Genomic DNA, 22,849 nt, shown 5'->3' on the forward strand with positions numbered 1-22,849 from the left:
CTGACTCCTTTTCGTCCTTCAAGTGATATTTTCCTTAGAGTGGCTTCCCTCACCATTTGTTAACTTATTTATGTCACACCACTTTATTTTCTTCACCACACTTTAACGTTGTTTAAAATGATCTTTTATTTTTTTAAATTATCTGTCCCCTTTATTAGAGGATAAGCTTCCTGACAAGGTTGGGGGTGGGGGTAGGGGGAGGGGGCACGTTTAACCTCTTTTCCATTGTAAAGTTACCTCAATCACTGCCGAATGGATGAATGAATATTGTTAGTATTAACTTCTTTGAACCTTCTTATGTTCATTATCCTAATGTGGAACATGGGCCTAGTACTTCTACATTATAGTGACTATAAATATGAAAGGTTCTACCTGGTTCATGTTCTTATGAGCTAAGAAATGTGACCAGTTCCAAAACGTATTATTTAACATACTGAACTAAATTGTATTTTAAAGTAGTGGACAAATGCTGCTTGGTACAGTGAATTTCATTATGAAATCAGTATCTCATTTCAGAAATTCTTTTTTTTTTCATTTGTCATCACATTTGCCAAAGTCCTTTAAATATACCGAAGTTGTTTTTATGTTTTACGAAATTAAAGGGACTTTGGCATGAGTCATGATTGTACTATTTAAATATCATTTATGAACAGCGCATTGTTTTACTTAAATCATGCTTGGCCCAGGGTCCTTGTAACCTAACCCATTGTTGTTTTGGTCAAAACAACAACTACATCACTGAATTTTGCTGTCAAAAAGAAAAATAGAATCATAAGATGAAACTGCTTTTGATAAGAATTGGAAATCCTGCATCTGTTAATTGGACATTTAAACCACTTGTTTTCTTCAACTATTTAAGCCATTGGACTGACGGCTCAATTTTTCAAATGAGACTCATAGCAAGTCTAGTTGAAAGCACATTATATTTTCCCTATTGAAATAAAAACAGGAAAAAATAGGATTCAGAATCCTGATGTTGCAGAATCCTGATGCTGCATTTGGTCATCACAGGATATTAGAAGCAATAATGGAGATGCAGAAACAGAGACATGTCCTGGTAAAGTTCTCACTTCACTTTCATGTCAAGGAGGATAAGGAAGTTGAAATGATTACTTTTCTTTTAGTACAGAGAATAGTTTTATCAAATTTTTTGGGGTTGTGGACGTCTTCAGACTCCTGATGTCAAAGGTCCCCAGGGGTATACCAAGTCCTCACAGATCAGAGCCCATGGAGCTGTTTTACATGCCTTCTACTGGAAAAAGTGACTGTAGTCTTAAGGGTTGATTTTGCTTTTTTTCTTCATATGCAGTCCCACCAGTTGAAATAACCAAGTCAAATTATGTTTAGAACATCACTTTTCTATGTGTTTCTGTAGAAAGTACTTTTATCTTCATTATGATAAACTACAAGTGTTTTACATTATTGCTAGTCCAAAGAAAACTGTGTATCTTACCTGGCCTTTATAAATATCAGCTCATGGGTCTTATCATCCCTAACAGCCTTTTGACTCTTGACTACTTCTCTATTTTAATTTTCGAAAGTGTCTGTTAATTTTGATGGTATGATTGCTTTTTAATTCAAAAGCTATTCACAAAACTATGAACTTAGATGTAATACTCTTATTTCCTCATAGACTTTGGAGAAATCCATGTTTTTAGCTTTCTCACTTGTCATGATGACATGTCTTGAACTTTTAGGTCATGACCATGGAACCCTGAATTGTTGTAGTATTAATAAACATCGGAGCTGAATTCCCAATGTCTTTTTCAGCATATGGAGTGGGTGGTTTGGAGGACAAGCAGCTGAGAGTTCTCTGATGATTCATGGCTGGTGTAAGATGAGGAAGGAAACCTCACAGGAGGCTCCATCAGGAGTCATGTAAACACCTCCTTATTTTCTGATTCTTGCCATTTGTTTTGCCATGGGAGAGGAGGGCTTGGATTCTCAGTTTTATCAATACCAGCTGGAAAATGTATTCCACACTGGAGATTACCTGAGTTCTCTCCCTCTGAATTGGCTAAAAGAACAGTGCTGGTTGCTGATATCTGTGCCTGTATCTCTGTATTTATATCTACATTTGTATCTATATCCACATGCAGATACATGTATGTTTTTTAATTGAAGTAACTTTGCATTATGATATTATATAATGGGGACTGTTGGAGGTCAGCCACCTGAGGAGTAGTTTCCAGAAGTACTGATCTCATCTCCATGATCTCATCTCTCTGACCAGTTTTATACTAACTCATACTTGGAACTGTACTTGTGATTTGGGGGTTTGGAGTCACAGGCCCCGCTTCTTCCCACAGAAGTACCTCCTGTAGGGGTGGACCAGCAGCTGCTCCCTTCCTCTCCTCTTCACCTTTCTTTCTTTTTTCCTCCTTCCTTCTGTCAGATTGAGTTCACAGTAAACTGCTATATGGTGAATTTAGTGGTGAATTGGAGATTGAGGGAGAATCCCGTGGATGTTCTTGTTAACTTTCTTTGTGAACATTAGAAAATGACTCTATTTCTCAGTGATCCCTGACTTTGAAAAAGGAAGAGATTATATGTTGTGTTGTGTGTAAGGTTATTTGAAAACTAAAACATCTTAAAGTGAGCCAACTAATGTAATTTTAATACTGCCTATCATTTATTGTTTTCATTCTTGTTTAAATTTTTGAGTAGGTAGAACTTAGCCTATTCTTGAAAGTCAAACTTATACAAAGAGGTACTGTCCCTCTCTTATCTATTCTCCCTACTCCTTGGGCATAACTTGCTTTGTTAGTTCCTGTTTTTCAGTTTTCTCTTTCCAAAAATTAACATATACATAAATGTTTTCTTATTACCTTTCTGTCTTACCCAAAAGGTAATATACTACATTGTGGGGTTCCGGGATCCAATTTCCAATGGGGAGGCGGGTTCCAAGGCTCCCCCACAGCAACAAGAATTACTTGGACACTAGTAGGGTGTTCAGGGTCCTGCCACTGTTTCCTCAGAGATGGCATCAAGTTCCACAGAGCAAGGGCTCAGTCTCCCAAGTCTCTGGTCACCCTGCCTGTAAGCTCCAGGCAGGTTCCTTCTTCTAACCGACTGAATGACTATAAGTCAGAGTTTCAGACCCTTTCCCCTATATCCACGTGTTCACCAGTAGGAAACTTTTTCCTCTTGGACTTTGATGGAGGCTTCATTACATTGGCAGAAGTGATTAAGTCACTGGTCACTGGCAACTGACTTCAACCTCCAGCCCATCTCCCTTCCTTGGAGTCTGTGGGTTGGACTGAAAGTTCCACCTTTTATTATTAATTGGTTTCCCTTGCAATCAGCACCCTTTTCATGAACATAGCAAGAGACACTATTAACATACTCTACACGAAAATGCCAAGGGGAGCTGCAAATTAGGAACTACAGTTGAAGACCAAATGAAGTATGAGGAAATAGATATTTTGGTCATCTGAATGACCTCTATAGATATATTTCTTGGAAATCACAATATTGTGTATACTCTATAAACTTTTAAATTTTGCCCTTTCAATATCAGCTCAGAAAAAAATTCCTCATTTTTTTTTTAACAGCTGTGTAGTACTCGAATGTGTACATACACTACATTTTATTCAACCTCTCCAATATGGGGGCATTTGGGTAGTTTTCAACATTTTTATGATTACAAATAATGCTGGCATGAATAATCTTCTGCATATGCATCCTTGTATTGTTGGAGGTTAGTTTCAGTAACTACCAAATGCATGTTCTTGTCAACATCTCCAAAAACAAGTTCAATTGTACACTGAATGTTTCATTGTTTCCAGTTTCATGGTCTCTAATAACAGGATAATCATAGTATCTACATCATAGGGTGGTTGTGAGAAGTAGCTGGGGTAATACCTGAAAAGGCTTTGAATAGTTCCTGACAGTCAGTGTTGGATAAAGTTCAACTATTTAATTACTCTATCAGAGCATATCACTTTGAAATGAAAAGATTATAAATTAAGCACAATTTTTCTCACCCTTTAAATGTTGCTGGTAAAAATCACCATCTTTTTGCACATTTTGCCTTATTGTAGCTTAAATAAGATACATCTGGGGTTTCTTGTGGAAAAGGCTCAAGGAGAAACGTTTGAGACTTGGCAGAGTAGATTAACTATAATTTAAAGCCATTTATGCTCATGCTTTGTTAGAATGAATATGAATATAGTTACTGAAGCTTCCAAAATATGGCATTCATAAGTAAAACTTTTTTTTTTTTTATTGCCAGAGTTTACTAGAGCTTGAACTCAAAACTGTTGCTAATGATCATGGTCTCCAAGGTCATGTTGGAAGGCTTGTCCCATGTTCTCACCTGCTGCAATGGAATACTGGCATGTTCAGGGAGGATTCTTACTTATCGGAGAAAGACAGTATCCTGAGATTAAAATGTTTTTGGTGCTTCCTTAATGTTTGCATTTTAGTGATAGAGTATTGCTATTTTAATTTCATTTTCAGCAAGTTAGTTTCTTGTAGGCTGTTTGGTGAATCGTTTAGTATTTGGTCTGTGACTTCTTAGAATCACTGGTTTTGAGACCTTACATGCATTGCTTTGCAAATACGAACCATCTGTCTCTTATTTGCAACTAATTTTTTGCAAAACCACTTATTTGCAAATACGAAACATCTGCTTTTTAAATTAGAGAGGTAGTGGTTAGCCCCTTCCCCAATTTACTTTTCAACTGAGACTTTGTTGCCACCACTAAGCTCTTTTTGAATAGAGAGGACTCAAAATTAATGTGGTTGGACTTTGGTTTATCTAACAGCCAAAACATTTTTGCCATTGTTTTAGATTATTTAGCAACCCACTCCTTCTGTCTGCCCTAATTGCTGGTCCAATACTAGGAAGTGTTTTTTACTTTTGTTTTAGTTTTCAACTTTAATTATGATACTCTAGATAGTTTTTTTTAAAAATGTAAATCTTAGATAGGAAGGGATGAATCATCATGGTGAAACTACAGAGCTAAATAAAATTCTGCCATTAATTTGCTTGCTTTTGAATGGTAGAATTGTCTGTATCATAGCATTCTTCTAAATTTACTTTCATTTAATTTGGAAATGTCATAGTTCTTATTTTATACATTCTGCTTGAAAAGTCCTGGCACTTAAAATCTCCCATGCTACTTAATATAGACAGCATTTAATATTAACTTTTTTTTTCTTAAAGATTTTATTTATTTATGCATACAGAAATGGGGTACAGGCCAGAGGTGCGGGGGATGAGATGGTTCACCAGAGACAGAGTGGAGAGCAGAATGGGCAGATTGACCAAATACACTGCTGAGGGGCCCACTGGGAGACAGGAGAGGTCTGCTGCACCATGTGGATCACCTCTGGGGCTGGGATCGAACTCACACTGAAGAGGCCATGGCTTGGCTTAGCTTCACAGTGCGAGCCCCAACCTGCAGCACCACCAGGGAGGGCCCTAATATTAACTCTTGATTTGGTGTCTTTCCTATTCTCAACCCCTTGTTCCTCAGTATAACGCCATGACTTGAAACTTGGGTTCACTGCAGTGGGTTACATGGATCACCTATGTTCTTGCCCACAGGTTACCAGACAGAACTTCTCTATCAGAGAGAAGATGGCTCTTTCAGTGCTTTTGGGAATGATGACCCCTCTGGGAGCACTTGGTAAGTGTTTTCCTGTCGGAACAAGCCCATGTAATGGGATGGGCCCTTACTAGGTCACCATGGCCATGGAACTGACAAATAAATCTGTAAATAGACTCAGAAACAGCTTTTCCATAACCTGGTTTTAGAAGAGATTCTCATTTCTAAATATAAGCTCAAAACACTAGCAAATCAATGTTCTTACTTTGCAAGAAAAGTCATAAATCCCCTTTTGTTCAGAGAGAAAGCAGCAATAAAAATACTTAGGATGTTGGTGTAGCTGGCAAGAAAAATTGTTAGAAGTACTGGGTGATTGTGACATAAATATTTCTTTAATCTGACATTATCAACACAAATTTCATGTTAGGACAGTTAATGAAGTTTCTTTAAAGTTACTTTTTGGTGAAAAGCTGATGGAATTAGGTAATTCTCCAGAGTTTAATCTCTGTGTGACTGGTTTTACATGATGAATTTCTCTTCTTGTACTATCTTCAATTCTGCATATGACCTGTATTTGTTGGGTTAGACCAAGCATACCTTGGTAACAACCCCCATTTAGCAATAGTTAAGAAGGGCTTCTTACTTATTGCTCATGCTGCATTTCCACTATCGGCCAGCAGGGGGCCCTGCAGTCTTTGCTTCAGGTGCCACCATCTCACCAGTCTTGGCCTAGCCTGAGAAGAGATGGCCGGTGTAGCTAACACTGGCTATTAGATGCTTTCAGCCTGGGTATAGACGTTTCTTTTCACTTTATTATTTTCAGTGCTAGTTACACGGCCAATGCCTAACTCTGTGTACTCAGAGTTAAAAAGAACTAGGTATTACTGAATATTAGTATTGATTACCACACTTTTTTTTTTTTTAAATAAAGGATGAACAGATCTGCTTCAAATTTTCTTTTGGCCTGTGTCAGGACGTAGATCCACAAATAGAAAATGCTTTATTGCTTGATGTTCTTTTCATTTCAATATTTAGTGTTCTGTGTCAGGGATCGGCAGGCTTTTTCAGTAAAGGCTCAGACAGTGAATATTTTAGACATTGAGAGAGTTATAGAGTATCGCATTCTTCTCTGCCACCCCTTCTTTTTTCCCCACTTCCCTCTTTAAAACCATTCTTTTAGGGGGTGGGACGAGAGTCATTTGTAAATAGAACCTGGACTGTGTTTGGCCTAAGGAGCAGATTTGACCCAGACAGATCTGGCTCACAAGCTGTTCTTTGCTGAGGCCTACCTTGTGGAGAACAAATATCCATTTCCTCCACTTAAAAGTACTAAAGTTTGATTGTGATATATATATACTTCATCCACAGCCTTAGGGGTGAGTGAAATGTGTGTAATGAGACCTTTTCTGGTAAATACCTAGGGTAGTCAAAAGATGTCCAGGATCCTTGTACAATTTATTGAACTCTTTGAGAGTGTTGAACTCTCCAGCTATAACATAATGAGGTTGGATTGGATGATTTATAAGTTCCTTTCCAAATTTGATTTTCTGTGTGTTGACTTGAAATTTCTTGGCCACACTCAAGTGGAATCCAGATGGAGCAGCTTGTGTCCCCCTCCCCTCCCCCCTCACCCCATCCTTGTTCCTTTCTTTCCCATACCTTTACCCCCCTTTTTCCCCTTTGTTCCTTAAGTGATTTTTTTCCTTTGGCGAAGCTTCTGGTTTAAAAAATGTGTCATTGTTGGTGTTTCCCTGTTCAGTGTTATTTGAGGGATTTTATAAAGTGTATTTTATGTATTTTTTCCTCTTTTCACCAAGGTTGTCAGCTTTTGTTTTAAGATGTTTCCTTGAAGCCGATCCGTACATTGATATTGATGAGAATGTATTACACAGAACATATACTTGGCTCAGAAGACACCAGAAATCCAGTGGTGAATATTGGGAGCCAGGAAGAGTGATCCATAGTGAACTTCAGGGTGGCACTAAAAGTCCAGTAACACTAACAGCATATATTGTGACTTCTCTCCTGGGTTATAAGAAGTATCAGGTATTTAATTTTTAATTTAATAAAATGATGGCTGTGAAATCACAAGGAAGGTTGGCTTTGATGTGTCAAATATATGTCTGCAAACTTAAGAAGTCCTTCAGTTTTGTATCACATTCACTTTTACTTTGCTTTTGTGGTAATGTGCCAAACAGAACAAAAATACGAACCCACTCTTTTATAATAACTAAGAGAATTCTAAAAATGCTTTCTGATTTAAGTATCATTGTATCTGATATCTGTAAGATAAGTCAGTACATATTTTAGCCTTGGAAAGGTTATTTTATAGAGTCACAGAAAATTCTTCAGTATTTGGGAATATATTTTAGCAAGTGTAGGTTCTGAAGTCTTACTTCTAAAATACCATGGAGCAATTCCAGTGTTTTCTAATTTAGTACAGAATATACCTACACTTTAATCATGTTAAAAGGACATGGATACCTGGGTGAGAAAGAATCTGCAGGAAACCTTATGCTAATGGGCTTAATTTTGCTCTGAAGCTGACTCAGTGATGATGCCTTTTCTGCTTAATGCCAAATACATTTCAATGATCATGACAGCCATTGTCTATATTAAATGACTATTATTTTTCCAGCCCAGATGATAGGAAATAAAGCTTTCCCCTGAATTTAGAGCTTCAACACCTGAGACTCAATATGAGAATATCTTTCTCAAGCTGTGCTATCATGCTAGTTTAGTCCTCAATGGGAGAAACACTGGCCAAAAAACTTGACTTCTTATTTCCTCTAGGAAATGATACCTACTTGTAAAAACTGGAAAGCAGTATGATATTCAGAATGCATGGTAGTCTTCAAATGTCAGTGATTATTGTTTATTACCATTGCGTCTGACAAAATCAAGCACTTAATAGATCCTGAGATTTTATTTTGAATGAATATTTTGAAGTACTTTTTGTGGTAATGGTAGTAATGGCAACATTTTATGCAGTAGTTTAAGATATTAATTTGAATGGTAAAATATTAATTTTTTTCAAGCCTAATATTGATGTTGAAGACTCTATCAGCTTCCTGGAATCTGAATTCAATAGAGGAATTTCAGACAATTATACTCTCGCTCTTATAACTTATGCACTGTCATCAGTGAAGAGCCCAAAGGCGAAGGAAGCTTTGAATTTGCTGACTCAGAGAGCAGAACAAGAAGGTAATGTATGGAGTCCATTTGAGGTTGTCAGACTGTTATGCTTTGGGAAATACATAAATTGTCTGAGAAAAATTGGTGAGCCAGATATGAAGTTGATCATATTTTTGTCTTCTGAACATAATGAAAACTGAAACACAGATGGTCAGATGGACCTGACACGGCCTTGCTGAAACTAATCTCTCTAGGGCCCTCCCTGGTGGTGCATTGGTTAAAGCACAGCACTGTGAAGCTGGCTGCAGCCACTGCAGCATGAGTTTGGTCCCCAGACAGGGAGGTATCCACATGGTGTGGCAGACCTCTCCTGTCTCACCTGCTGTTCTTCTCAGCAGTGTATTTCAGTCACTCTGCCTGTTCTGCTCCCCCACCTGTCTCTGGTGAATCCACTCACCACCCCCTCATCTGGCCTCTTCTCCAGTTCTTATATGGATAAATAAATAAATCTTAAAAAAAAAAAAGAAAAGAATTTTCTAGAAGGTTCTAGAGCTTAGGTGTCTGGTTTTCCTTACATATGCTCTGTCCTGTGTCAGTTCCCTGATCCCGTTTCTGCCTGTTGGTAGCCTTGAGTGGGACCTTGGGTTGTGGTGAGATTTGAATTTAAATTCTGGTTAGATTACTTTTATGAGCTTCATTTTCTCCAACTGTAAGATGGGGATAACACCTACTTTAATGTTGTTATGAGGACTACATGATATAACATGCAGTTTCTGCATAGCAAGTGTTAAAAAAATATGTACTAAGATGCTAATTAATAGGAATGCAAATGCTAAAAAGTGCTGTGGTTGTGCATGTGTGTTTTTATTATTTTAAAATGGGTACTGTTATGGGTTAAAAGAGGACAAAAAGTACAGTTGTTATTTCTCAAATGTCCACTATAGTCAGGAATCCAGAGGGGGTATGTGTGTGTGTGTGTGTGTGTGTGTGTGTTAGAGAAATGGGGATGGGAGGCAGAAATAATTTTAGGTAATTTCTATTTATTTAAAGCATTGTTAATTAAAGAAGGGAGAACTGTAGAAAGTGTTCATAAACTTCTGAGACTGGAGAAAATGTTTTATCATTCCATAGCAGAAAGTTAGGCTGAATCATTCGTCCTATCACAGTGCTGGGGACTAAGAAGATTATTGCATGACCAGATGATAGTTATCACACATTCCAACTAAGTGTAATCATCATCTAAATTGGAGAGAAGAGGAGAGGACACCAAGTAGGATGTCCCTCTGTGTGTTAGCAGAAATCTCTGGGAAGATTGCTGAGTTGGCCAGATCCTTTATTTTTTTTCTGGGGCAGGTGGTGTGGATTGGATTTTGAACTTCTAACTCCAGCTTTCAGATAGTGAACAAAGGAGAGGTTTCTCAGCACGGTAGAGCTGGTTAATGGCAGATTTCCAGGACAAAGAAATATGTCTTAAAATACTTTGGGGATGGCTTGGTCTGATAAATTATGTACATTATCTTCTGGAATACAGTATATGTTTTCTTTTATTTATAATTCTCTAGTCTTGAGCCAAGCATATGCAATTTCTCTTGGGTAAAGTAATTTCATCAAAACATCCTGAAACATAAGCATTAGGAAAAGGGTGAAAATTTATGGAATAGTAGCTCAAAAAGTTACATATAAGTATGCAAGTGTGTTTGTCTGTGAATACACATATACTTGCTTGGCATAAACACACCCATACATAAAAATGTGTATAAGTAAGTATAAACATATATACTGTGTGTGTATATGTGTATATATATAAAATGCTAGTCAAGTAGAACTTGGGCCAATATGAAATGTTTAGTGCTATAAAATGTAATTTTTCTGGAATTGGTCAGAATGTTACTACTTTTCTCTTGCAGGAGGCATGCAGTACTGGGTGTCACCAATGTCCAGACTTTCTGACTCCTGGCAGCCAAGCTCTCTGGATATTGAAACTGCCGCCTATGTGCTGCTCTCACATTTTTTGCAGCTTCAGGTTTTGGAGGGAATTCCGATTATGAGGTGGCTAAGCAGTCAGAGAAATAGCTTGGGAGGTTTTGCGTCTACCCAGGTGAGCCATGACACATGATAGTTATTTTAACACATTTTACTGATTTACCATCAGTTTACAGTAAGGTTTAGGGTAAACTCATGTACCACCTGAGTTCAAATGCCATTCCCATTCCCACTATCAGGTTGATGCCCTTTGCTCTATCTTCCCAGCCCCCATATCCCCCGGCTCTGATAACCACTTATTGTTCACAGTCAGGAGTTATTTCTCTTGTGATTTGTTAGTTCACTGCTTTGATTGTTTATATGCCACATTTAAAAGAAACCATCTGGTAATTGCCTTTTACATTCTGAGTTACTTCACTTAGCATAAACACTGCAAGTGTTACCCATGTTGTCTCAAAAGACTAGATTTCAGCTTTTTTACTAACTGAGTAGTATTCTATTGAGTACACATTGCAATTTCATTATCCAGTCATTTGTTGATGGGTATTTAGGGTTCTGTGTCATGGCTATTGCGAATAACTTGCTGTAAACATAGGAGTGCACAAACTTTTTTGAATTAGGGTTTTCATAGTCTTTGGATAAATACATAGGGAATAGTGTTACTGGGTCTTATGGCATTTTCATTTTTATATTTTTAAGGAGTCTATTTTCCATAGGGCCTGCACTGACTTACATTTTCACTCAGAGTGCATGAGTATTCTTCTCTCATTGTCCTCTTTTATCTGTGATAACTGATACAACGGGTGCTTAGATCCAATCAGCATGTATTTCCAGAACCTCTCCTGTATTCTATCACTTTTTTCGGGAAGTTCAAAGAGGAACTAGGGAGAGTTCCATTCTCAAGGGTGGATGACTATATAGGGATTCCTAAATATTATGAATTTTATTCGTTGGAGACCTTGACATAAACTTTATACATATATAAATGTTTTTCGTTCCTCAACAGGACACTGTTGTGGCCTTGAAGGCCCTGTCTGAATTTGCAGGCTTAATGAACGCAGAAAAGACAAATATCCATGTGTCTTTGGCTGGGCCTAGCTCACCGAGTCCTGTGACGTTTCTGATTGATGCACAGAATCGCTTTCTCCTCCAGACAGCAGAGGTATGGACAAAGGGGTGGTTATTTACAATTCCTTATATTGTTAATACTGATTTTTTTTTTCATTCTGTTGACTTCAACAGAGATTTGTTCCCAGAGCTCTGTAGAGAGACAAGTAGGATGGGGTGACTTTATTTGAGCTGATGATGTGAGGAGGGAGTTGGAACTCTAGAAAGAACTGGCAGAGGAAAAGAACATGGGTACATGGGTATATTGGAAAGGAATGCTGATGTAATAGTCACAGGACCGGTGTTAGGCTTCTTTATGTGCTTTTGCAGTTTATTTCTGAAACCAACACTAAAAGTAAGTATTTTTATCTCTGTTGTGCACATGATAAAATTCTCAGAGAGGCTAACTTGTTGAAGATCATGTTACTAGTAACAGGAGAGCTAACATTTGAACACTGGTTTCAAAGTTCAAAGACTGTGTTCTTTTCAGCTGCATTGTATGCTGTCTAGGAGAATTGATAAAGCCAGTATTAGGATTCTTACTTTGTATGTTTAGAATTCTTAAAGCAGAGTAAAGAAACACATTACACCTTAACTTTATTCCTTTGGTTAACCTTGTGGGAAGTTGAGAGTAATGGATGAAAGTAATAACTTCAAGGCTGGAGACTAAGGGAAGGGACAGGTAATGGCAAAGGAAAGAAAAGGAGTAAAGTTGTCATGTTCCATGAGGTGTCTTGTGTTCTCAGGAAGCCTGGAGATTAGGCCTTCAGTATGAGGGCGGTTAGAGGAAGGGAGGTGACTTTTATTTCATGTCTCCCATATTTCGGTGCTAAAGAGGGGTGACCTGACAGTGGCACTAAAATATGCTCCCACAGGGCTACCGTTAAGGTGTGTGGACAGTGCACGTCCTCTGCTTTTCCCTCTCTTACCGTTGACCTGTAGCTTATATATATATGTGGACATGTGAAGTCTTAGAGCTTCCACAGCTTGCTTATACAACTAATAAGGATGGCCCCGATTTCATATGCTACCTGGATATGGGAAAATAATTTATTCTTTTTCCCCTTTCTTTACCCAGCTTGCTTTGGTACAGCCAACTGCACTTAATATTTCCGCAAATGGTTCTGGATTTGCAATTTGTCAGGTGTGTAATAATGGCTACTTTTGTTTAATTTATTTTGAATTTTTATAGTAATTATTTGGTTTAGGGCACTGCTTGCTTTCATTTAAATAAACTTCTTAATGATTTATTTTGATCAATTTGGCAAGATAAATCTTTAATAAAATGTATTAGAAGAGTTTGTTACTAACTATGAGTAGACAGCATTACTATGGACTGATAATCTGTTTGCACAATATTCCTTGAGTATTATTTACTTTTTAAAGTGAGTATTGAAGTCCTCCAATCAATATGAGTCATGAGAGTTTCGGGGAACTCCCATGTTTTACTTACAACTTCTTAATAGTCATCTAAGATTATAAAGGTCAGCATGATATTATAGTAATTGACTTGAACATAGAAAATATGACCCTTTAATATTAACTTTATAAATAGTAAATAAAACAATATAAATAGTAAATCCAAAAGTAAATACACAGGATCTTTTTCATACAATCGAATATACATTGGTCAGAATTTATTCTAGAGAAACACTGTGTAGATAAATTACTAAGCTAAATGATTTTGACTTGAGGTTTGAAGGACATAGGATTAAATATGATAGCTACTGGTCAGAGTGTTCACTTATTCTATCTGACAACATACACAAAACAAAAAATAGGGACCGGTAGTCAGTTTTATTAACTATTAGTCATTGTTCATAAGCTTTTCTAATAATATTAGTTACTGATGGCCGTTTAGACTAGTAAAACTAACTTTTTTTTTAGATTGAAGCTTAAAAAATGTCATTAGGTTTATTTTGAAGGGATTCACTACTAATACTTAGAATACATTATGATGGTGATTTATTATTGATGATTTATTGCTATTTGATTATATGCTCTTTGTATATCTACTGCAGCTCAATGTTATTTATAATGTAAAAGATACAGAGTCTTCTAGAAGACGAAGATCCATCCAAAATGAAGAAGCCTTTGATTTGGATGTTGCTGTAAATGATAATAAAGATGATGCCAATCAGTTGAATTTGAACGTGTGTACAAGGTTGGTAGATAGAGTTAGCTTTAACAAAGGTTTAAGTTATATATTACATTTTAGCTCACTAACTAGAAATATTGCTAAGTATATTGAAACAATGCTCAGTGTTTCCAAACTCATTTATATCATTTATAACAAATTTAAAGTTTGTTGAATAAAACGAATTTAGTAAAAATTTAGTAAGACTCAAAGTCTAGTTTATGGAAACGTTAGCCATCCATATTTAATACTCCAAAATTGATTATGTCTTGTTATTTTTCTGTTAAATATTTATTTAAGGTTCATACTGAACCTTTAGTGGTATACTTTAGGTTAGAGTCTCTAATAAGCATGCAAATTTAAAAAATAAACTTTTGGACTAAAAAATCATTCAGTCGGTATGAAGGGAAAGGGGAAGAGGGCTGGTGAATTAGGATAGAGGGGATAATTGTATGGTGAAGGACAGAACTGGACTTTTTGTGGTGAACTTAATGTTGTTTATACCTATGTTGATTTTCAGTAATGCATACTTGAAATTTTCATAACTTTATAGTGAAGTATTACCTCAATTAAATAAAAATCTCAGTTATAAAAAGGTTATGTAAGTTCAGGAAAGAGGTAGTATTTTTCGACAATGAACTATTCCTTTAGATGGGTCTTACCTTGGATAATCAACCTCTTGCCACTTTTGGGACAGCTTAATAAGGTGAGTCTTAACTTTGGTCTATATCTAGAGCATATGAGGATCATGTTTAGTGTAAGGGAAAGTGGCTCCATCTCAGGCCTACTGATGTCACAGAATCAGATCTGTAAAGCTACCCTTTTCAGCTTTCTTGGTCATTCAATACACACACAAATTTGAGGACAACTCCTTTGGAGAGTTCTTGAATAAAGAGACTTTACAGTTTCTTTCCTGTCTGTCTGTCTGTTCTCTTACCACTGCATTTATTTATTTATTTATTTATTTATTTATAAAAGAAAGCTATTTATTATTTCTTAAAAATTTTATTTATTTATGCATACAGAACTGGGGTACAGCCAGAGGTGCAGGGGCGGTGATAGGATTCACCAGAGAGAGTGGGGAGCTGAACAGGCAGATAAACGAAGTACACTGTTGAGGGGAGCAGGGGGTGGGTCAGGGGAGGTCTGCCGCGCCAAGTGGGTCACCTCCAGGGCTGGGATTGAACTCGCACTGAAGGGCTGCAGCCAGCTTGCAGTGTTGCGTCCTAACCCATTGCACCACCAGGGAGGGCCTGCCTCTGCATTTATTGGTGAAAAGATGCGGTCATACTGAGGATTTCTTATCTTCTTTTTTATACTTCCCCTTTGTGTTCTGGCTGAACTTAGCTTGTTGGGGTAGAAGTCACCGAAGTCACTGCCGGGTGCTATTCAAGGTGTTGTCCAGAGTGGTCCTCCAAGTACTCAGCCTTTTTGGAAATTACCTGAACCCAATCTCCAGCATTACTGTGACCATCTATACTGTCTTTGGGCTGCCTTGTTCACGATTTTGGTATAAAATGTTACATGTATTTGTCCCATTCAACACCTCATTGGACATTTTGGACCGGCAGCAGGGGCATATTGAAGTCTCTGCAGTGGCTTCCTTTTTAACTGATAAGAAATTTGGACTCTTCGTTATTCTGTACCAAACTTGCAGTTGGTCTGTGTTTTAGAATAACTTGACAACTTAAGTTATTAGTATTAATGTAAACAACCTACATTTATCACAGCTTACATGCAAGCATTGTACCATAAAGCACTTTAATGATACTTTAATGATATCTCTCGTAACCTTTACAATAATTCTATTAGGTAGGTAGTATTATTATTTTCTCACTTTTATAATCAGTCAGTATTGACTGAGTCTCCCTTATGTGTCAGATACAGATTCAGGTGTGGCAATACAATGGTGATTCCAAAAAGGCAAGACCCTGTCTTCATGGATGTTACTGTTTGGAGGGGGTGGGTACAGAAATGAACAAAAACAAGTCCCCTAAGTAAATCTATAATTCTAGTTCTGAAAAGAGCAAAGAAGAATCTCAGGGAGCCATGAGAGAGATTTTACCTCTTGGGAATTCAGGTGAAGAAACATTTATATGTGTAAAAATGCAGAAGATGCAGGCTTTCAAATCTTACTGCAATATCAAACAGACTTTGATAGGTAGAGGGGGTGTGAATGCATCATGCGCACACACACACACATACACACACATATACATATATATACATATACACACATATACATATATACACACACACACACACACATACATATATATATGCATTGCAATTTTTTTTTTTTTTAAAGATTTATTTATTTATTCATACAGAACTGGGGTACAGGCCAGAGATGCGGAGGGTGAGAGGCTTCACCAGAGACAGAGTGGGGAGCAGAACAGGCAGATCCACGAAGTACACTGCTGAGGGGAGCAGCGGGCGGGTCAGGAGAGGTCTGCCACGCCATGTGGTCACCTCCGGGGCAGGCGGGAATCGAACTCATGCGGAAGCGGCTTCAGATTCTCAGTGCTGTGCTTTAACCCGCTGCGCCACCAGGGAGGGCCCGCATTGCAATTTTTTATAGATGTGTCTGTCTGTCTGCATCTGTCCTTTTTTTGTCCGAGGACCTGGAGAAGGAAAATGTTTTCATGTGAGGATAGAAATTTTATAAAAAGGATTCAGAAAAATTTGATAGGAGGCACCAGTAACATTTTAAATGATTTTTTTTTAAGTGCCACTCTATAAAAAAATAACTGACTTGTAGGACATAAACAACCAACGAGAACAAACTGGCAAAACACAGAAAAGATAATTCTTACACTCCATGGAAAATATATTGGCTACTAGAAGGAATGGGGGAGAGGGGAGAAGATAGGGGGAGAAAAGGAGGAGGGTTGGCAGGTGGCAGGTGAGTGAAGCAGGCGCACATATGGAGGTGTGAAAATGCACCTCCAGGTTAGCCATGTAAATGACAAGTTGAAATTTGAGAAAAACAAAGATAACCCAATATTTCAGGGAATTTATTCCCATTTATAGGGCCCAAGACCTTACGAACCTCACACAAGGTTTTCTGAGTGACTTGGTAACTTAACAAATTCTGTTCCTGGTTAATAGAAAGACCAGGTCAGTCAAGGCATTTTGGATGATGTGCTGAATAACTTGACAACATAAGTTATTAGTTTTTCTGTTTTTCTTATCTGTAATTTTTGCTCAAAACCAAGCACCTCTAGCTTTAATGTTCTTTCTAGTTTTCAATAGCATCTATTCTGGCTGAGTGCATCTCCCAGCAGATGGTTTCAGTTGTCTAGCCAGCTGCAGTCAACATTGTACCGTATGGCTTCTCAGCCAGTCATGTTTGGCAGCCATCACTGTGCTGTTCCAAAAAGCAAGATTTTGTAATAGCCTTTCTTGCCTTTGCCGTCTGAAAGAACAGCAGGAAGTATCCTGATCCTTCACGTTGATGGCAGACTCCTTTCCATAACCACAGTGGGCTCTTTCTGCTCCAAGCAAAAAGCTCTCGCCACCTATTCATTTTAGAAAATGAATTATTTTAAAGAAGGCAAATGTTGCTGGTACCCAGATCCTTGATGCTCACATTGTGTACCACAGAGTGAGAGAACCATGCAGTGTAATAAAACTTTCCGAGGCTGGTAATGCTCTCAAGGTGGCCAAAGAAAGCACTAAATGTGCTCCAAGTATGTGGGAGAACAAAGGGAAGGACTCTCCCTACTGGTCTTTTTCTAAAACCAGATGAAGGGAAGGTTGCTAAAAACTTGGCCCCAGTCTACTGCTAAGTGGTCAAGTGATGACTCTTTATGTTCCTGGTTTTCGGCAGCAGACTGTAGTGTTGTCAACTTTTGACAAAATGAAAAATGCAATTCAGTTTGAACTTACCACTGAAACCCAGAGTTGCCTGTTGAAAGGGAGTCTCGGCTGTATTGTTGCAAGCGAGAAGACAAGCCTATGAAACTGCAGGCATTTCTCACTGGCTGCAGTGAACACAATGTTGTATCACTCCTTGCTAGGCTGAAAGTTCTACCAATTTTTCATGTGTAAGAAAAGGTTAGCTGTCTTTCAGTGTTAGTGATTTTTATTCAACTTAGTAAATATTTGAAGGAACACTGGCTGTTTTAATTTTATTTGGCATTTAGCACTAGCTCTACGTTTTTCCTGAAGGTTTTCTTTCATCCCTTCTTCTTTGATGTAGGTTTTTGGGCCCATCGAGGAGTGGCATGGCCCTCATGGAAGTTAACCTACTCAGTGGTTTTGCTGTGCTGCCAGGTGCAATTCCTCTGAGTGAGACAGTGAAGAAAGTGGAACATGATCATGGAAAAGTCAACCTGTATTTGGATTCTGTGAGTAGTAAAACATAGGTAACCACTGACTGGTGGTCATATATAGTGTCAATCTTTGTGCTTTACCTCAGTCATTACTTCAGTTTTTTGTGTTCCTGAATGACTTTATTTATCTTAAATAATACAAGACAAATGCTTATTTTTTTCTTCCCTTTTGGTTTTTTTTCTTTTAAGTTTTGAAGTGCCTTTGGTCGACATCATTGCTACTGCTTGGGGAATATAGGATCTCGCTTTTCAGGTGTAGTCATCATCAAAGCACGCACGGTCCTCCACTTAGGCCAGGTGCCTTCCCCCCTACCCCCTACTTCCCCACCCTCTCCCTCTCTGGATGCCTCACCTCTGTGGTCAGTTTTTGAAGATTGGTTTTGAAGTTTGTCTTTGGCCTTTTGTTTTATTTCTCTATATTCCACATATAAGTGACACCATCTGGTATTTATCTTTGTCCTTCTAACCTACTTTGCTTAATTTAACCCCTTTCAGCTCCATCTGTATTGCTGCTAATGGCATACATTTATGTTTTTGATCACTGAATTGTATTCCATTGTGTCTGTATGCCACATCTTCTTGAACCACTCATGTGTTTTAGGGCACTTAGGTGGTTTTCATACTTGACTATTGTAAATAGTGCTTCAATAAACATAGCAGTGCAAGTTTCCTTTCAAATTCATGATTTTGTGTTCTTTGGATAGATACCTAGGAATGGAATTGCTGAGTCATATGGAAAATCTATTTTTAATCTTTGACAAAGATTATACTTCCCATAGGGCTTGACCAATCTACATTTCCACCAACAATGTAAGATGGTTCCTTTTTTCCTGTCCACCACTTCTTGTTCCTGGTCTTTTTGATATGGACCACTCCCACAGGTGTGAGGTAGTATCTCATTGTGGCCTTAATTTGCACTTCCCTGAGGATAAGTGAGGGACAATATTTTATGTGTCTTATTGAACATGCACATGTCTTCTTTGGAGAAGTGCCTATTTTGCTTAGTTTTTAATTGAGCTATTTGTTGTCTTTTTGTTGAGTTATATGAGTTCTTTGTAGATCTTTGGTACCAGTCTTTTGTCAAATATAAGGCATGTAAATATTTTCTCCCATTCCCCAAATGATTTTAACATGGCAGCCATATAAAAAAATCATTATGAAATTAAAGAGATTTTCTATTAATGAAGATTTCATACCATTATTTAAAAATTTAAGTATTTCAGTTTGAGAGCTCTTCTGCTTCAGGGAATTGCTAAACATATTTGCTTAAATACTGAAGATAAAAGCTTTAATTATGTGTCTTAAAATGCCTTCATGAAGCTTTTATGAAATCCCTAATGGGTTAAGATTCTTTCATTGGAAGGTACTTGAATCATAGAAGAATATTCTCAGAGGTCTGGTCATTACAAATAAGTATTAGATAGCTTCCTTATACTCCTCTTCTTGCCCTGTGAAAATTACTGATCTAAAACTAATACATAAAATATGTGAGAGAAAGGTAAGTGAAGAATTCAGAACTCTTGTTATGTCTCAAAGCTGCTGGCATAAAAGCTTATTCTTTTCTTCTAACATCTGTGTGGAACTCACAGGTTGAGTAGACATTGAGTTCTAAATGTTCTTAAGATTTTGTATTATGTCGGGGGGGGGTGGCATACGTATGTTTCTTATTTCAGTTTTTCCAAGTATGAATCAGAAACATATTATATCTACTTTCAAAAAGCTAGTTCCTAAATGTTCTCATTTGTTTCAGGACTGCTTTGGTAAAACCCTGTTAAAATTAATTCAGAGTCTCTTATTCTTTTGCTGTTCAGGAATTTTCATATATTTAATACTGTTTGAAAGCCAGGACTTGATCTGGCACTTGAATTACAATAAGGTTTTCTATTTAATAATAAATTGTTTTGCAGTGATGTAGCTGTGATGTCCTTGTTAATAGTCATCTTAAATTTGAGCGATTCAAATATGTTTTGACTGATTAATTTGACTTTTCACCACTGTTATTGACCAATAATGGGATGTTTGAGGACTTTATCAATTTTAGATTCCTAAAGCATCATCGTTTGCCATATTGTCACATGCTGCTCCTCCTGGAGGCAAAAAGGGCTGCCTATTGTACCCCGTAACAATAGATTAGTGGTTGTGGGGTGCATTCCCTGCCTTTGGTCTCCTTCACTTACTGTGTAAGGTGACACCCCTGAGTTGAGAGCAATTCTTTGGAGAAGGCTGCTGCTGTGAACATTAGTAGCAACTTGGTTTCAGTGCCCTGCCTGAGGTGTTGTGGGGGAGGGCCTGTGGGTGCGACCCCAGGGCCCCAGAGCCTGTACCTTTATGCTGGCCGCAGTTCTCAGCCTCTCAGTAAAATGGACATAAGAACAATACCTCTGTTGTTTTGCAAGTTAAATGAGATAATAGTTACAGTTGCATAGATTTCTAAATTTTCTTTGTTCTTACAACTGATTAAGAGAAAGAAGTGTTTTATTATGAACTATGTTCTGGTGCATCCTTATGATTTTTTTTTTTGTATTTTTTAAGGTAAATGAAACCCAGTTTTGTGTTGATATTCCTGCTGTGAGAAACTTTAAAGTTTCAAATACTCAAGATGCTTCAGTGTCCATAGTGGAGTACTATGAACCAAGTAAGTGTTTTCTGGAGTTCCTAGTACTTTTAGAAGTTAGGTCAGACCATCCATCTGTCCATCCATTCATCCATCCATCCATTACTCACTCACTCAGCCACCTATTGTATTGGTTTCTGGGGTGAATAGAATGAGTTGTTTGTTTATGGTTGGGGGAAGTGTAGGCAGTGGGATGCAGGAGGTAAACTATCCATTTATTTATGATAAAAATTATTTATTATCTTACATGTTAATTTTTTGACACTATTTCATTTCCCCCCTTACCAGTAGTCGCTATAGTCTCCTACTACATTAGTACTTATGATCCAGCCCAGAGTTGCTGGTGTTTTTTCCTCCTGTTTTTGACTCATCTCCCTCCCCCACCCAGCTGTATGCCTCAGGTCTGTGGTCAACATTCAAGTTATGACTTTTTTTGTCACCCTTTATTCGATTTTTCTATTTTCCCCATATAAGCGAAATCGTCTATCAAAGTGACGACAGTTAATAACTTCCAAAGACCACATGGTAGCACTTAGCAGATGATACTAAAAGTGATGCTTTTGCTCGTAACACCTTAGGTTTTTAACTCCCAATTAAAAAATTTACAAAGAAAAATTGACTAAGGGTCCAGTTATGTTCACTTTCCAAGGTTTGTTTCTTTGCCTCCATTCCATCTGATTTCTGCTTTGAAGCAGGAGTTCTTAAGGAGAGGGCATGAAGTCGTCCACATGGGTTAGCTGTTTCATTGAGGGTGTCTGTTGCTTGGCTAAAATGGATATATCAGAGTGGATGTGTTTTAGAGTTTCAAGGAAAATATGTCTGGAAAAGAATTGAGCTTTTTTGAATTTACTGGTAAATTCCTTATAAAATGTTAGAAAGTTAGGATATGAAAATAGAGATCATCCAAGTGGATTAGGACTGATCTACATGTCTGGATGCACATTTCTAATTCGAACAAATCTTATCCTGAGTAAACTTATCCCCAGAAGCTCAGAATCATCAGAACACATGAGAATTGTGAACATTTTCATGTGTAATTGCAGATAATTACACTTAAAATTAGATAAAATGAACTTGTCACATAGTTGATAGTGTTTAGTAAAACATTTATTTAAGACAAGCCACTTCCTCTCCTCTCCTGCTGCTGTTAGAGTTGGGTTAACAAATATCCTGGGAAGACACAATGCTAGTACTTGGTAACCCTGCCTGTTTTTAATCAAATTGCACAGTTTTCCAATTTATTTGTCTTAAGTGTGTGGAGAACATTTTAAACATTTAAGAAACAAAAAAACGGCTATGTAATGTTTTTGTGGAAAACAACTTATTTATGAGGGGGCATATTAAAATAATAACATGGAAGAGATCAGATGTTAAAAATGTAAACAATCCATTTTTCAAAATCCTAAACTTGCAAACTTATTGATAGCATTAAAATTGATAGAAAATCATGAAAAAATTTGGAAATAGAATAAAAAAGCAATAAATATAGAAACCATTTGTTTCGTAGCAAGTTACTTTAATGTAGGCTTTTTTTTTTTAAGATTTACTTATTTATGAATACAAGAACTGGGGTACAGGCCAGAGATGTGGGGAGTGAGAGGACTCAGCAGAGACAGGGGGGAGCAGAACAGGCTGACTGACTGAAATACACTGCTGAGGGGAGCAGTGAGTGGGACACGTGCGGTCTCAGCTGCCTGGCCAGGATCGAACTTGTGCTGCAGTGGCTGCAGATCGCTTCAGAGTGCTGAACTTATCCCTTTGTGCCACCAGGGAGGGCCTGGTGCTTTATAAAATAGAATTAAAAAAAATTAGCTGGTACTATAAAATTTACCTAAGGTGAATAATTTTTAGAGACTATGCTCGACATTTTTTTTTTTTAAGATTTATTTATGTATTCATATAAAGCTGGGGTACAGGCCAGAGATGTGGAGGGTGAGAGGATTCACCAGAAACAGGGAGGGGAGCAGAACAGGCAGATCGA

General features: G+C 37.6%; 1 protein-coding gene across 1 annotated transcript in view; it reads left to right on the forward strand.

Annotated features, from left to right (window-relative positions):
* Positions 1–22,849, forward strand: part of CD109 (CD109 molecule) — a 103,713-nt gene that overhangs the window by 79,231 nt on the left and 1,633 nt on the right. The window contains exons 24-32 of the mRNA XM_004674049.2: positions 5,555–5,636; positions 7,373–7,601; positions 8,594–8,759; positions 10,598–10,788; positions 11,680–11,835; positions 12,859–12,924; positions 13,802–13,944; positions 18,122–18,269; positions 20,787–20,889. Of these exons, the coding sequence (XP_004674106.1) occupies positions 5,555–5,636; positions 7,373–7,601; positions 8,594–8,759; positions 10,598–10,788; positions 11,680–11,835; positions 12,859–12,924; positions 13,802–13,944; positions 18,122–18,269; positions 20,787–20,889 (1,284 nt within the window). The remainder of the gene's footprint in view (positions 1–5,554; positions 5,637–7,372; positions 7,602–8,593; positions 8,760–10,597; positions 10,789–11,679; positions 11,836–12,858; positions 12,925–13,801; positions 13,945–18,121; positions 18,270–20,786; positions 20,890–22,849) is intronic.

The sequence above is a fragment of the Condylura cristata genome, unplaced genomic scaffold (genome assembly GCF_000260355.1).
Source record: "Condylura cristata isolate star-nosed mole 26May11 unplaced genomic scaffold, ConCri1.0 scaffold00001, whole genome shotgun sequence".
Lineage (NCBI taxonomy): Eukaryota > Metazoa > Chordata > Mammalia > Eulipotyphla > Talpidae > Condylura > Condylura cristata.